The following is a 15,750-nucleotide window of genomic DNA, read 5'->3' as shown; positions in this document are numbered from 1 at the left end:
GATGAAAATGTTATTTTACCCCTGTGATCTTCTCCCTAAAACCCCATAACCCTGCTCTAATCATGAGAAAAGCATTTCGAATCCTACTTGAGGAACATTATACAGCATACTTGAGTAGTACTCTTCAAAACTTTCAGGGTCATCAAAAACAAGGAAAGTCCGAGAAACTGTCAGAGTCAAGATGAATCTAACAAAACCCAAAAACTAAAAATACTGAGGTGTCCAGGATAGGATCCTAGAACAGAAAAAGGAAACTAAGGAAATATGAGTAAAGACTTCAGTTAGTAATATATAAATATTGGCTCATTAATTATAATGTATGTACTATAGTAATAATTGGGAGAAATGGGTGCCTCTGGGAAAATATGGAAACTCTCTGTACTATCTTCTCAATTTTTCTATTAATCTAAAACTATTGTGAAAAAAAGTCTATTAAATTATGGAGGGGGTTGTATCCAGAATACAGCTTTGCCTTTAAATTATTTTTTTCTTCCTTAAAGTTCCTATTAATGGATAATTTACCATGTGCCAGTGTTAAAACCTTGCATATAGATGATCTCATTTAATCTTTATAACTGCTTATGAGAGGTATAATATAATACAAATGGCAGAGCCAGGGTTGAAACCAAGGATCTTTTTGATCCTAAAATTTTAAGTGTGTGAAACTTTCATAGTATCTTGGATTTTCTAGGACATGTTTAGGCAGTTATTATAGGATATGACATTCTGAAAGAAAGGAGTATTCTATCTAAATCATGAGGACTGAAGACTGTCTCCACATCTCACTTTTGCATGATTATCTTAAAAGTCCCTGGCATCCAAGTTGGACCTTCGAGCTGAAAGAACCTATAACGGGGTCAAAGTTCACCAACTGTACTTCATTTTACAAATGGGTAAACGGAAGGATAGCCAGAGCACTTGTCTCAAATCACAGAGAGAAGGGCCAGGAACCCAGGTTCAGTCCGTATGGTTATTTCTCTATTTCCCACAGCTTCCTCTTTGTAGTTAAGAAGGGAAGTAGAAATTGGCCTGCCTTCCCCATTTCTGGATGGAAACTGTCCCCGCCCCCCCCCCCCCGCCCCTCCGCTCCCCAAATGAGTGACACACTGCCTTCCAAGGACACACTGGCGTGAGGGCTGAACCTGCAGAAAAGTTGTCGGGACGCCTGTTTCCACCGATAAGGCCCGCATTCTCAGCACATCCTTGTCAAGCATCTACCGAGTGCAGGGACAACGTACTCTGTGTTACGGGGAGGGGCCTGGGAGGATGGCTGAGGACTATGGATACACATAGGGGAAGCAGGGAGCTGATGGCTCTAGGACCAAAGGTCCCATCCGTGGCGCACCTCGGGAACCAGGGCGTCAAGCCGCATAACCGTCATTTTGGGGCCAAGGGCATTCCCTGAGGCCACCCTCGGCTTCCACAACCGCTTGGCCCTTTAAGGGTGGGGTACACGCGCCGGCGTCACAAAGCGCCGCCACCGCGCTGGGCGGTGGAGAGGAGGCGGGGAAGTGGGAGGAGAAGGAGGACGACAACGAGGGCGGGGGAGGGAGGGGCGCGCGCAAGCGCGTCGGGCCGCCAGCCACCGAGAGCTGCCCCTCTCCCGGCGCGCGCCCCTCCTCCTCCTCTTCCTCCCTCCTTCTCGGCTCCGTCGCTCCCGCGGCGCGAGGCGCTCTCTCTCTTCTCCTCCTCCTCCGCCGTCGCCCCTCCCCCCGCGCAGCCGCCGCCGCCGCCGCCGCAAGACCCCTGCGCGCCGTGCTCCCCCCGCCTTTCGGCCCCGCGTGCCCTCCGGCCCCGGCAGCCCCTGAGGAGAACGAGAGGGCAAGCGAGCGCGGCGCTCCCGGGCCGGCCCGGCCCCCTCCCCTCACCATCGCCGGACCTCCGTCGCCTTCCTCCGCTTCCACCTTTTCTCCCTCCCCCCCCAAGTTGAGGCCCCCTCGGGGGGGGGGAGGCCCGGGACCGGGAACGAATTTCCTTAACTCCCTCAACCCCTCCCCCCACCTGGCCCGAGTGTGGGGAGAAGGCCCGGCCTGTGTCGTGTGTGAAGAGGACGTGGTCCGGCCCACGGGCCGTCTGGGGCCTGGTCCGGCTCGTCGGGTGTGTAAAGACAGGGGCCCGGTGCGGCCCGGCCCGAGGGCAAGCGGAGGGGTGGGGCCTGGTCCGGCTCGGCCGGTGCGTGAGGACTGGGGCCCCGGCCGGCGCTGCAGCCGCCGCCGCCGCCGCGATGGCCCAGCAGCAGATGACCAGCTCTCAGAAGGCCCTGATGCTGGAGCTGAAATCCCTGCAGGAGGAACCGGTGGAGGGCTTCCGGATCACCCTGGTGGATGAGTCCGACCTCTACAACTGGGAGGTTGCCATCTTCGGACCCCCCAACACCCTCTACGAAGGCGGCTACTTCAAGGTATCCCCCCCACCCCCAGACTAGGCTCCCCTGGCGGAGGCCTTTGCTCCCCGACGCGCTTGTCTGTTTTCGGGGCCAAGAATGTGAGCGCGGGTTAGCGGAGGGGCCTCCTTACCTCGGCAGCCCCCTTCCCCCACCCAGGGAGGCAGGAAGGCCTTGCTCACCGAGTGCCTTTTCTTTGTCATAGGGGCGGGGGCGGGAGGCCAGACTGCACCGGGAAATAGGAAAGCCTCTCTGGCTAGGGTAGTGGCGACCAGGGGAGGAGGGTGGCTGTCTTTGTTTTGTTTCTTCAGCTGAGGGTGTATGGGAAGAAAGGTGGTCTGTATTTTCTCCTCTCGTTCTCCTATCAGGACCATCCCTGCGCAGGCTGGAACTGTCCCAGAGGGCAGAGTGACCTGCACTTATTGGATTGGACCTTTCTTTTTTGGGGGGGTGGGGGAGGGGTAGTAGCCTGTCATTCCATAGGCTGCCTGGTGACCTGACATTTTGAGGATTTAATGGGTTTCTGGCGGAGTAGTATAGTAGTTCCAACTTTGCGTTCCAGTGGCGGTAATAAAGAACAGGAACCTAGGGTCGGTAAACAAGGATACCTGCATTTTCTAGTCTTTTCCATTTGAGGGAACTTTAAGCCCTCTTTCTGTCCTCATTCTCTATTTACTTCTGTGGTGTTTCAAAATGCCCTTTGTCCTCACCCTGCCACTAACTTTACTGGCTTTGTTGTTGTTGCTGCCGCTGTTTATGTAGAAATAGCCAGAGGGTGGAACTTGTTATGTAGGGAGACGAAATTGAAACCCTTTGCTCAGGTGGCTAACGCTAGCAAACGGAGTGGTCTCACAGATTAAAAGTATCATTGGAGGTGAAATGGTTTCACTGAGTAGGACTGCTCCGTAGACTGGGACCATAGATAATGTTTCCATTGTTTCCCATGACTTTAGAATAGTGGTTATTTTTCAGTCGTGGTTTTTTTTAATCCCATGATAGAATAACTTGGAGATATTAAGTTGTTTTTTTTTTTTTTAATTTTCTCTTTTACCATTTTCGAAGGGACGAATCACACATTGATGGTTGAATGTTTTAAATGGTGCAGAGACAGAGAATTGAGTGCTTAGGAATCCATTTAATTTTTGTATTTCCAAAGTTAAGTCAAATAGAACACTGAGTAGTGTGTTTTGACGGGAGGGGCTATCTTGGCAAAAGGTTTAAATGAGTATCTTGAGTCATGGAGTTACGATGTTTATTTTTAGGACTACCTAATTTTTGTTTTCTATCTTTCTAAAGGTAGAAGCCTGTTTCAGGTTTGGAATTGGGTCAAGTTTGTAGATAATGTGAAGAATTGATAGGGGAATGCCTCATTTTTTGTGGACACCATATGCAGTACTTTCAGATGCAGATATTTAAAATTACTAAGTAAACATACAAGTTATTAGTTTAGGAACCTTCTCTTGTCAGTGATACATATTTTTAGATACTGGAAAAATTAGTTGCACAAAATGGAATTTGTTATAACTTCTAGCAAAGCATTATTTAGCAAAATTTACTGGCTAAATTTAGTGGAGTTTAATTTCCAAAATAATGTTTGGAACAATTGATAGTCAAGGTAAATGGATACTAATTAGAATAATATCACTCCAGTGGAGTTTGTTAAAAAACTGTGTTTTTGGTTTGTTATGTTTTTGTTTAAGTAACTGCGAAAGGAGTGTGGATGCCCTCAGTTTGGAATAGGTAGTATGTAAAGAGGATTCCCTGTAGCATACACTCATTTACAGTAAGTGCTTATTAATTTCAGCCCTCTTTAAAAGAATGATTTAATTACCAGTTTTTTTGTGTTGTTTCTTTGAGTGTTTTTACCTTTAATTGTGACATTTAAAATGTATGAAAGTTCTGATTTTATGTTTTAGTCTTGTGTTTAGTCTTCTATTCAATTTCATTTTCCCCTTATTGTTTGGCCTTTTATCCCCAAATTCTTAATTGGGAACAGACAAAATTATGGTTCTGAGCAGTTAACACTGGCGATAGGTTTAAAACCATTGTTTTTTTATTTCACTGCTTTTGTTATAAAACAAGGCTTTTAGTGTGACCTGCTACCAAAAAAAAAAAAAAAAATACAGCTGCAGTTAAAAGTTGGCACAACTTTCTCTCTACCAGTACTGTTTTCCCTTATCAATTCGTTGTTCTTCAGCATTTAGTATAATTTATTTTCTAGTTAAACTCTTCTCTATTTTGCGTAATAGTTCCTGAAGGCAGTGCAGCTTTTTAAAATTTTTCATAATGTAACTTTTTAAACGTTTATCTATTAATAAATAGGCTTCTAATTGATCATTTTACTATGAAATAGTTGGCTTCGGTTTGGTTCAACTGTGACATCTGTTGTAGAGACTAGTGAGACCTATATATCCCAAATTTTCTGATTCATCCTGCTTTTGTTTTTTTAAAAATATCTTGAATCCATTTGATTCTTAGCTTTGGAGAGTATTATGTATGTATAATGGGCAAAGATAGTTTCTTGTGTTTATTTTTTTGTTTATTGTAAAATCTTTTTGTGGCCTTGGTATCTTTTTGTCCAGTTCCAGTTTCTTGATCTCATTGACATACCAAGTCAATTTCTTTGCTGCTCTGATTTTTCTTCTAAGGGTCAATCATTACAAAACAAAAAGTAGGAGATGGCTTAGAATAGAGGTCCCCAGTCTCTGGGCTGCAAACCGGTATTGGTCCGTGGCCTGTTAGGAACCGGACTGCACTGTAAGAGTCTAGCGAGCTAAGAAGCTTCATCTGTATTCACAGCTGCTTCCCAGACTAGCATCACTGCTTCAGGTCCTCCTCAGATCATCAGGGTTTAGATTCTCATAGGAGCACTGGTCTCTGGTGCCAAAAAGGTTGGGGATGGCTGTCTTAGAACAGCAAGAACATTAAAACTGTGGAGCAAGTTGGAATTTTATAATGGTATGGGAGGAATGAATTATTGATCGAGTCAGCAGCTAATAATGACTTTTAACAAGTTCACCCCCATTCTTTTAAAAAGAACTGTCTTTTCATATAACTCTTGGTAATGATCTTAACTTAATGTAGCTGCTTTGATATAGAACCTCCTGCATTAATTATTTAAAACCATGATAGCAGTGAGTTTAGAGATCAGAAAGTGAGAGTTGCTCTTTTATGATGCACATAACATAAAAATTTAAATGATACACAAAGCTTAAGTACAGTAGTTACCTTTTTGCAGTTTTGATTTCATTCAATATTCTGAGGGAATCAAATGATAGGTATGTTCCATTTTTAGAAACTCCAAACTGATTATTTATTTTTATTTTTATTTTTTAGGCGAGGCAACCCTTGGTTGACCTCGCAGATCACAAGGACCTTTTCAGCTTACAATCTCTTATTTTTTTTTATTTTTTGCTCCTACAGCACTTGGTCTTCCTAGGTGGTCTCCCATCCAAGTACTAACCAGGCCTGACCCTGCTTAGCTTCCGAGATCAGACGGGATTAGGCTTGTTCAGGGTAGCATGGACATAGACCAAATTGATTATTTAGAAAGTATTTGTTATATACGCAAAGTTTTCCTTAGTAGGAGCTTCTTTATCAGATTTAACACTTTGGTTTATGTTAAAGAAACTCTTTTATAACAGTCTTTAAAAATAAAGAATATATATATTATTTTCATTTGTTTTAGAAATAATGAATTATCTCCCTCTGGCTCCCCCCCCCCCCAAAAAAAAAACCCCACAAAACTTGTGCTGGGCAATGTCCTTCATATTATCGTGTACTCTGTTTTATGACTCTAATTCTTAACATGTAGGTGGAAGAATTGTTTTAAGAAAGTAATTCTTAGTCTTTTTGCTGTATCGATCTTTTTTAGAAATTAATGAATTTTCTCTGGAAAAAAATAGACATATAAACTAGTTAGTATATATTTTCAGGGGTTAACATGACAAGTTTAGACTTCCTGTTTTATAGGATTTGATAGACAACTAAAAACAACAACTTTAAAAATATAATTGTAATGCTATTTTTTAAAAACAATTGTATGATGAGTCAGTCAAAAAATTTTTAATTTTTTCTGTTACTTTGAGAATACTTCTTAGCTTTTAGCTATAATCTTTTCAGGAAGCTGAAGTTGGCTTGAGTGCTGGGTGAACTAAGGCAACATTGTAAATGGAAACATAGTTAATGTCCAGTAGTTCTGGGCACTAACAGTAGTTTCAGTGTCCCCCTACCCTGAAAATATAGCACCTCAGTATTTTATAGAATATGCTTTTACCATATTGATTCTAAGAAGCATATTTACCTAGTTTTTAACTTCTCTGAAATTGAGCTGTGTCTTAGAATCTATGAAGTTTTATAGTTGCCACTAGTGCAAATATTCCATATGCACGAAACTTCCTTATTCAGGAAACAGGTGCCTGAAAAGACTTTCACCAGTGTCACTTACTGTAAGACTTAATGAATTCTAATTGTGAGAGAACATTTAAATCCGATGTATTTTTTTATAAAATGTCAGCATTAGTGTCTTAAATTGGATAAAATAAGGATTATTTCTTCTCGAACAAAGGATTTGAGCCTTAATATTTTCTTTGCAGCATGTTGATATCTTTTTTCAGAGATTCGTGTTAGCAACTGTTTATTGAGCACTCATCAAAGGCAAAGCACTGTAAGAAGAGTCACTACGTTACAGATAGTAAGGGAAAGTGTAAGGACATTGATAACCTTAGAGCTTTTATAAATGATCTCATAAAATTCCTTGTGTAGGCTTTAAAATATGGAAATGTGAGGCGTAGGTATTATTGATGCAATTGTAAATGGTAATTAAAATCAAAGCTATTAAATTTAAGCCCAGTTAAAGCATTTGTCAACATAATGTATTATGATAAAATATTCTGTTCAATCTTTGCAATTTAGTATTAGTGGTCTTAGTCTGTTTGAGACAGGTGAAAGGCCATCGAAGAAATGTCCACCTCTGCTCATCTTGTTGCGAAAGTAACAGTGAGGAAGAGTTATAAATTCAGAGATTAAGACTTCGGAACTCCATCTTGCTGCAGATAATATTTTAAAGATTTAATTTTATGTTCCTAAATTTCTTTTGGACTGTTTCACATATAATACATAGATGTCCAAGTAAGAGTGAAGACCTTTGAATGTGTTCTGTCAATACAGAAATAATTTATGTCAGCTTTATTCAGCAAGGAATTGTTATTCAGAATTTACGTACCTTTAAGTAAGTTGATTCTGAAGTAAATAGAATGATTAATTATTTTAGTTCAGATTGCCAAAGTTTGAAATTAGGGAAATATTCTTCCATATGAGAATTGGAAAATTCAGATTTTGGAATATGTAAGATAGAAAGTGAATAATCATTTTAAACACCTGTATGTAATTTGTTTTAATAACAAATATAAAGGTGCTTTTGTTATAACACAAATAAATAGAATTCCTGTGAACCTTTTGGCAAGGTAAGTAGAATGAGCACTTAAAACATGCTAAAACTGAATACCATATCTAATTGCAGATACACACTACTATCCTTAGTAATGAAGCATCAGTAGCTAACATTGTTGAGTGTTTACTATGTGACACAAACTTTACAAAGAATATCATATAATCCTCCTGCGGGGTGTGGTTACTATTATTTTCATATACAGTAAATCCTCACAATGTCTTTAATAGGTTCTGTGACTTTAAGTGAAATGACATTTTTACCATAGGCTAATTGATACAAAAAGAGTTAAATTCCTATGGCATCTCATCAATGTTATAGCAAAATAACATTGAATGAAATGATGTTATTCGAAGACCTGCTGTACAGTCATGCATAACTACGTTTCAGTCAACAATAGACCACATATACAACAGTGATTCCATAAGATTATAATGCAGCTGAAAAATTCCTATTGTTTAGTGATATCATAGTGTTATAGTGTTGTAAACCTGCACTACGACTTATATAAAAGTATAGCACATACAGTTATGTACAGTGCATAATACTTGATAATAAATGACTTACTAGTTTATATACTTATTATACCATTGTTTTAGAATATACTCTTTCTAATTATAAAAAAAAAAAAATGTTTACAGTAAAACAGTATGCCGTATTGTGCCTGCAGCAGCCTCAAAACCTTATGTTTAACACTTCTCTTGATTGCATCATTCCACTTATGTTTGATTTGACCCTGTGTTGTTTTGTCATCATGGCCCCTAAGTGTACAAAATTAACACTGCTAATGTATCTTTAAGAGACCATGTTGAGCGATTGACGTGGAAATGAAATTAAGAGTGATTAAGAACTATAAAAGCAGAAAATCAGTGATGGTTATTGCTTATCAGTCAGACACGTCCCATTTCACTATAGCTACGGTCTTGAAGAACAAAGTGATGGAAGCCATTAAGGAGTATGCTTCATTGAAGGCAATGAGTCTAACAAAAATTCGAGAAGGGTTTATGTATCAGATATGGAGAAACTTCTAATGACCTGGATTGAAGACCAGACACAGAAGCAAAACCCTCTCAGCACTATGATGATAGCAGCCAAAGCAAAAATTTTGTAAAGTTAAAAGAAAAGGCTGGACCCAGCTACGATGTCAAGTTTACTGCTAGCTCTGGGTGGTTTAAACGATTCAAGAATTGTTATTCATTACATAATGAAAAAGTGAGTGGCGAGTCAGAGTGCTTATGGACACTCTGGATGTGCCGATTGTGGAGGAAAATTACTCGCTATAGCACATATTCAATATGGGTGAACCTTATTCAGGAAACAGGTGCATGAAAGGACTTTCATCCATTAAGGAGGCCAGCTCAGTGCTAGGTTTTAAGGCTTTTAAGGACAGGACAGCATTCTTGCATGGGGGCAATCTTGCAGGCTATAAATTCAAACCTTTTTAGATATGGCAGGGTGAGAATCCCAGGGCCTTCAAGCATATCAGTAAGCACACATTGTCAGTAATAAAAAGTCATGGATGACCAAGCTCCTTTTCCAAGATGCCCTCCTGGATTGCTTTGCCAGCAAAATGGAGAAGTACTGTTTGGAGAATAACATACCTTTTAAGATTTGCTTATCGTTGATGCTCCCGGACATCCTCTTTATTGATGATCTTCATCTGAATATCAATGTGGCTTCTCCCTCTAAACAGTGGATCAAAGACTTATAGCAGCTTTTAAGGGCTACTACCTGAGGATGACCTTTGTCCAGGCTATTGCTACAACTGAGAGAGACACGCAATTCTGGAAGGATTACAACATCTATGACTGTATCAAGAACCTTGCTTGGGCTTGGGGTGATATCACCAAGGAGCGTATGAATGGCATCTGGAAGAAGACACTCAAGAGGTTTTATCTATGACTTCAAAGGATTTACCAAGCATGAGGAGGTTGCAAAAATCAACAATGCTATGTTGAGATGGTAGAACCTTTAACTTAGGTGTGGATGAGAATGACATTGAGGAGCCTCCTGGAGGTGGTTCCTGAGGAATTGACTAATGAGTTGTTGGAACTGGAGCAGGAACACTGTAGCTAAAGAAGAGGCAAAAGAAAGGGAAAATGAAGAAGAAAAAGAGGAACCCACAAAACTCATAGGAAAGGGTTTAGCAGAAGCTTTTACAGACCTCAACAAGCCCCCGAAAAAGTTGGAAAACATGGGCCCCAACACTGAAAGGTTGGATATTCATGGTACATTATCTACTTACAAGGAAGTCTATGATGAAAAAAAAAAATACCATGGACATATTTCTGAAAAGACTGACACCTCGAGAGCCTGAGGTAGGTACTTTAGGAGAGATTGCATAAGAGGCATTGTTATCACATAGGAGGTGACAACTCCATGTGTAATTGCCCCTGAAGACCCAATGGGACAAGATGTGGAGGTGGAGTACAATGATGTTGATGTTCCTGTCCCTGTGGAGCATTTTATAAAGGACTATTTTAAATTTAAATTTCACGTTCATAAAAGTAATTATCTGCTTCTAAATTATGATAAGAGATTGCTATGATGACTTCAGTTTATATCTTTTAAATTCATTGGAAAAATTGGATTTTTTTGTTTTTGGACTATTCGAATTAGAGAATGATAAATTGTTGTAGAAGGATTTTTTAAATTGCCAAATTAATTCCTTTAATAGTGACTTTTCTCATTACTTTAAGTGGGGAGAGTGGGATGGTGCTACTGTTGATAAATATAAATCTAAGAAAACTAGTTTTGGGATTAGAAATTATAAAACATCTGAAGTGACGGTGCGGGGGGTAGGAGAATGATGGAGTTATATTTTAGTACAAATTGGTTTATGCTTTTAAAGTAATAATGCTTTAATACTTTTCCAAGTATATTTAAGCACCATAGGAAACTTGAGCAGTTCAAAACTTTGTTATTCTAACAGTTGATTATGTTAAGTGGTATTACTCACCTCTATTCCAGAATCTTTAGGTGAGTACTATATAGTTGTATCTAGTCTGTATTTGGATTTCTAAATTTCATAATTTTTTGTTGTTCTTATTGTTGTTTTAATATTTTTTAGGTGAGGCAACCCTTGGTTGACCTCACAGATTGCAAGGACCTTTTCAGTTTACAGCCCCTTATTTTTTTATTTTTAACGCCTACAGCACCTGGTCTTCTAGGTGGTCTCCCATCCAAGTACTAACCAGCCCGGACCCTACTTAGCTTCCAAGATCAGACGGGATTGGGCTTGTTCAGGCTGACATGGCCATAGACTCATAATTCTTTATTTACCTCTTTTGCAGTATTTGCTGCATGGGCAGCTGATACTTAATTTGAGGGATAAGTCCCAGGAAATAATTTGGATTGTGTGGCACACTTAGTATACATAGTAATTCAAATTGTAAAAATTGAATGATTACTACCTTGTTGAAAATAGCCCTGGCCCTATTTATGATAATATTAAGAATTGGCAAAGTTACAAAAACTTGGACAATACGTAGTAATCTTTTATAGAAACAGTAGTTTAAAGCTTGGAAAACAGATGTTTAAGTTTACCTGATCTGTAATAAGACAAAACAGAAAATTGTATTATTCAAAAGAATATCCACCTATATAATTTGATTAACCAGTGTCACTCCCAATAAATTTAATAAAATTAAAAAGAATATCCTTCATATGATTTGAAACTTTTGAAATTGTTGGCAGAGGCACATGTAAAATTAGTCTAATACTTTATATTCAGTCGCTTTTGACTAAAAAAATTGTATTACTCAGATTATCTTATTCACCAAGTTAAATCTGAGAATCATACTTGGATGTTAAACAAAAGTTCATATTATAGAAGTAAAGACCTTCCACTAATAAAGACATTAAGAAGTTGTACAATAGGCTCTGAAGACAATTTTCAAAAAAGGAATCCAAAATTGTTTTGAGCAGTGGTGGTGTCGCAGTGTTGGAGGGAGTGTGTAGCCAGCCCTCCGAGGGAGGCAAAGCTCATTTGAGTTCTGGTAGTTGGGTTTAAAATATATAAAAAAAGAACTTTATTACTTGAAAAGGCCCATCTTTGTCTTATCACTTAACTGCTGTTTCCCCCATTAGCTAAAGAGGAGTAGGAATAATGATATATTTAAGCCTTTAAGGACTAACCCTGGTGGAAAAAACATCAATGCTAATGTTTTAAAAAAGGTATAATAATAATATTCCCAGGGTTCTTTATGTTAATTATATTTTAACATTTATTGTAAACAAGAATAACAATTCCCTAGATAAGGAAAGAAAAGTCATACTGAAGATACAGAAATTCGGTAGAATTTAAAGATTTAAGGAATCTTGTATTAATAGAACTTTAAATGGGGAGAGCGTTTCCTGTGTTTTGAATTGATGTCTCTACCTTTCTTATATAACTTTTTTCCAAAGTTATTTTTTATTGATAAATTCTGGAATAAGTTATGTACAGAGAGGTTTCTTGAATAAAAAAAAAAATGGTAGTAAGCGGTAAAACTGGAAAAGTTATGTGTATTGAGGAAATCAATGATTTCTAACTTAAAATTTTTCTATGTGATGAATCATAGTGTATGAATCTAAATTAACTCTTAGATTATGAGCTCTTTTAAGAAATTCCACTGAGTCTTTAAATTTCCTTATAGCATTTGACATAGGACCTAAAAGAGTAATACTTAAAATCTTTTTTGGGGTGGGGAGAGTGTCACATCTTTTGAGAATGGCAGCCTCCTCCCTCCAAATTCTGCATGTAATTTCAAGAAATTCTGATATCTGAATTTTTCCATAGACCTTAAGTGATTCAACCCCTAGTCTGGAACTTAGTGGTACACTAGTGGCTAAATATTTGGACCGTTCAGTTCCTCTAGCTGTGGTTTCTTTTTGGGAAAGGAATTGTCTTTTATTTGAGTTTTTTTTCATCAGTAACATTTTATCTGTAGTTGCCTGGTTGCCTCAGATCTAATGTTCTTGGTGACTGAAGGTTTAGCTAAAAATTAATTGATTGAAATCTGGGTTATATAGTAGTATAGCAAATTAGGACCTTGCAATTTAAATATTATAAAACATATTTAGGAGAGGTTAAAAATTTTGGAACAGTGGTAATGAGAGGCATTAGCAAAATCTGCCAGCTATAACAACCTTGACTTTTATAGGCCCATGATGAAGATTGCTTAACTTCATTTGGAAAATCTAATGAATAAAACAAAAATAGTTAAGCCCAATTCTTTTTAACCTGTTTTGAATATCAAAAGACATTAGATCTTTTAAAAGCAGACTAGAAGGGCATTTTATAAGTGCAGAATTTCTTATAGAGCAGAGGATTTTGATACTTTAACAGAATCTGAATAGTTAGGAAAGTACATTTTTATAGCTGTTCTTGGACTTGGATAAAGTTTGCATACATGTATTTTGTTAAAGAATAATTTCGGTGAAGTTTAGCCAAATACATACACATAATTCCCCCCACTTCCATGTATAAAGTCTCCTAAATATGTTTATACCTTGAACAAATTAAGCAATTCTTACCAAGGTAGAGTAGGAGGGAACTTTTAAAATAGCTTTAATTTCTTTGGTATGAATTGTTACAAACAAGCTCTCCTGGGTTATTGTTCCAGCCACCATATATGTCTTAAAGACTTAAGTTTACAGTCTCTAATTAGACCTCTTGAGTTTTTGCCTGCCTATTAGACAATTCCACCTGTATGTCCTATTTACACTAAAGATTTAAATACTAAACTAGACTCCACCTTTTCCCATAAACTGCTTCTATATTCGCTCTCCTGGATATTGGACTCTGTCTACCCAGTCACAAGCCTGGAAACTGGAAATCAGTTCAGATGATTTCTGCTATTTCTGCTATTCTCCTATTTCCACATATCTAATTCTTTTTAGTACTTCAGGTCTCTGGTATTTAGCCCCTTTTCATTCCTACTGCCACCATGTAAGTTCACTCAGTTGTCACTCAGTTGAACTGTGACAGTAACCTCTTTACTCTGTCTTATGCTTCTCCAGTTTATGATGTCACCAGAGTAACCTTTCTAAAGCTCTAAACTGACCTGTCCCCACCAAAAAGAAAAACTGGCAGCTCATCTTTCACAAAACTAAGTAAAAATTCCTTTGTGTGGCATCCAAGGCCCTTCATGATCTGGTTCTTGCTTACTTTTCCAACTGTATTTTCTGTTCTTGCCTGATAGGTAATCTTTGACAGTGCTATTGCCAAAAGCTATTATCTGTCTGGAATGCCCTTTCCAATTTTTCTCCTGCTCTCTTTAGTCCATTGAACTCCAGCTTATATTTTGTGACCAAATTTACTATGAATGACTTCTTGAAAACTTGGATACTTCCCCCTCTACCCCTGCTTCCCCCAATTAAATTGTTTTAAAGTAAACCCCTGACAGCATATCCTTTCATCCTTAAATATTGGAGTTCATAAAAGATAAGGAGTCTTTTAAAACATAATCATATTAGTCTTACACTTGCATAATAATAAATTCCTTAACATTATTTAATGTCCAATGTTCAGATTCCCTCAGTTGTCTCATAATATACTTTTAAGTTAGTTTGAATCAGGATCAAAAATGAGGTTCAGGTCGATGGCCATGCTGCCCTGAACATGCCTGATCTTGTCTGATATCGGAAGATAAGCAGGATCGGGCCTGGTTATTACTTGCATGGGAGACCACCTAGGAAGACCAGGTTCTATAGGCGCAAAAAAATAAATAAATAAAAACAAGGTTCGCTTACATATGCTGCCTACAAGACTCACTTCAGATTAAAAGACACACACAGACCTAAAAGTAAGGGGATGGGGAATGATATGGCATGATGGACCTAGAGAGTAGTGTGCTGAGTAGAGTAAGAGGAAGACAAATGCCATGTGATTGCATGCATATGTTGAATCTAAAGATCAAAAACAAACTCATAGATAAAGAGAATATTTTGAGGGTCACCAGAGGGAAGAGGGGTTTAGGAGGTTGGCAAAAAGTGGGGAGGGTTTTAAGAAGTACAAATTGGTATTCATGGAGATAGAAAGTATAGATAGCATAAGGAATACAGCCAACGTCATAATAACTGTATAGTGTTAGAGAGGCAGTAGATTTATTGGGGTGATCACTTTGTGATTTATATAGATGTCTAATCAGTGTGTTGTACACCTGAAACTAATATAGTATTGCATGCCAACTGTAATTGAAAATTTAAGAAAATTATAAAAAAGTAAGGTTCACAATTGCATTTGGTTGATTTGCCTATTAAAACTTATTTAAACTATCAATTTTCCTTTTTTAAATAACAGCTTTATTGAAATATAATTTACATACCATACAATTCACCCATGTAAATGTACAATTCAGTGGTTTTTAGTTGTACAACTATAAACAATTTTAGAACATTTTTATCATCCAGAAAGAAACTCCATGCTCATTAGTAGTCACTCCCCATTACTCCACAGGCCCTAGGCAGTCATTCTACTATCTGTGACTATACATTTGCCTATCCTGTAAGTGTATAGATTTACATTTCACATAAATGACATAATATTATACATGCTCTTCTGTAACTAGACTCTTTCCTTTAGCATGTTTTCAAGGTTCATATAATTTGTGGCATGTATCAGTACTTCAGTTCTTTTTTTGTTAGTGTGCCATGGTATGGACAATTTTATTTATCCATTCATCATTACTGGACATTGGGTTTTTCCACTATTTGGCTATTATAAATAATACTGTGGACATTTTAATTTCATTTTTCTCGAGTATTTACCTAGGAATAGAATTACTGGATCATATGATAACACTATGTATAACCATTTGAGGAACTGCCAGACTGTTCTCCAAAGTAGCTGCACCATTTTACATTCCCACTAGCAGTGTATGAGGGTTCTAATTTCTTCAAAGTTTCACTAATACTTGTTTTCTCTCTTTTTAAT

The 15,750-nt window shown here is 38.2% G+C and overlaps 1 protein-coding gene and 2 pseudogenes across 1 annotated transcript in view; 1 reads left to right on the top strand and 2 right to left on the bottom strand.

Moving 5' to 3' along the window:
* The first annotated feature begins 1,806 nt into the window (after window positions 1-1,806).
* UBE2R2 (ubiquitin conjugating enzyme E2 R2) overlaps window positions 1,807-15,750 on the top strand; it is a 90,986-nt gene continuing 77,042 nt past the window's right edge. The window contains exon 1 of the mRNA XM_016130216.2: window positions 1,807-2,401. Coding sequence (XP_015985702.1) covers window positions 2,225-2,401 — 177 coding nt within the window. The 5' untranslated portion in view covers window positions 1,807-2,224. The remainder of the gene's footprint in view (window positions 2,402-15,750) is intronic.
* Window positions 5,798-5,916, bottom strand: LOC118601485 (annotated as a pseudogene).
* On the bottom strand, window positions 10,979-11,096 carry LOC118600867 (annotated as a pseudogene).

This window comes from Rousettus aegyptiacus, unplaced genomic scaffold (genome assembly GCF_014176215.1).
Source record: "Rousettus aegyptiacus isolate mRouAeg1 unplaced genomic scaffold, mRouAeg1.p scaffold_m13_p_3, whole genome shotgun sequence".
Taxonomy (NCBI): domain Eukaryota; kingdom Metazoa; phylum Chordata; class Mammalia; order Chiroptera; family Pteropodidae; genus Rousettus; species Rousettus aegyptiacus.
Note: the sequence above shows the minus strand (reverse complement) of the source record. Positions and strands in the feature narration are given on the sequence as shown.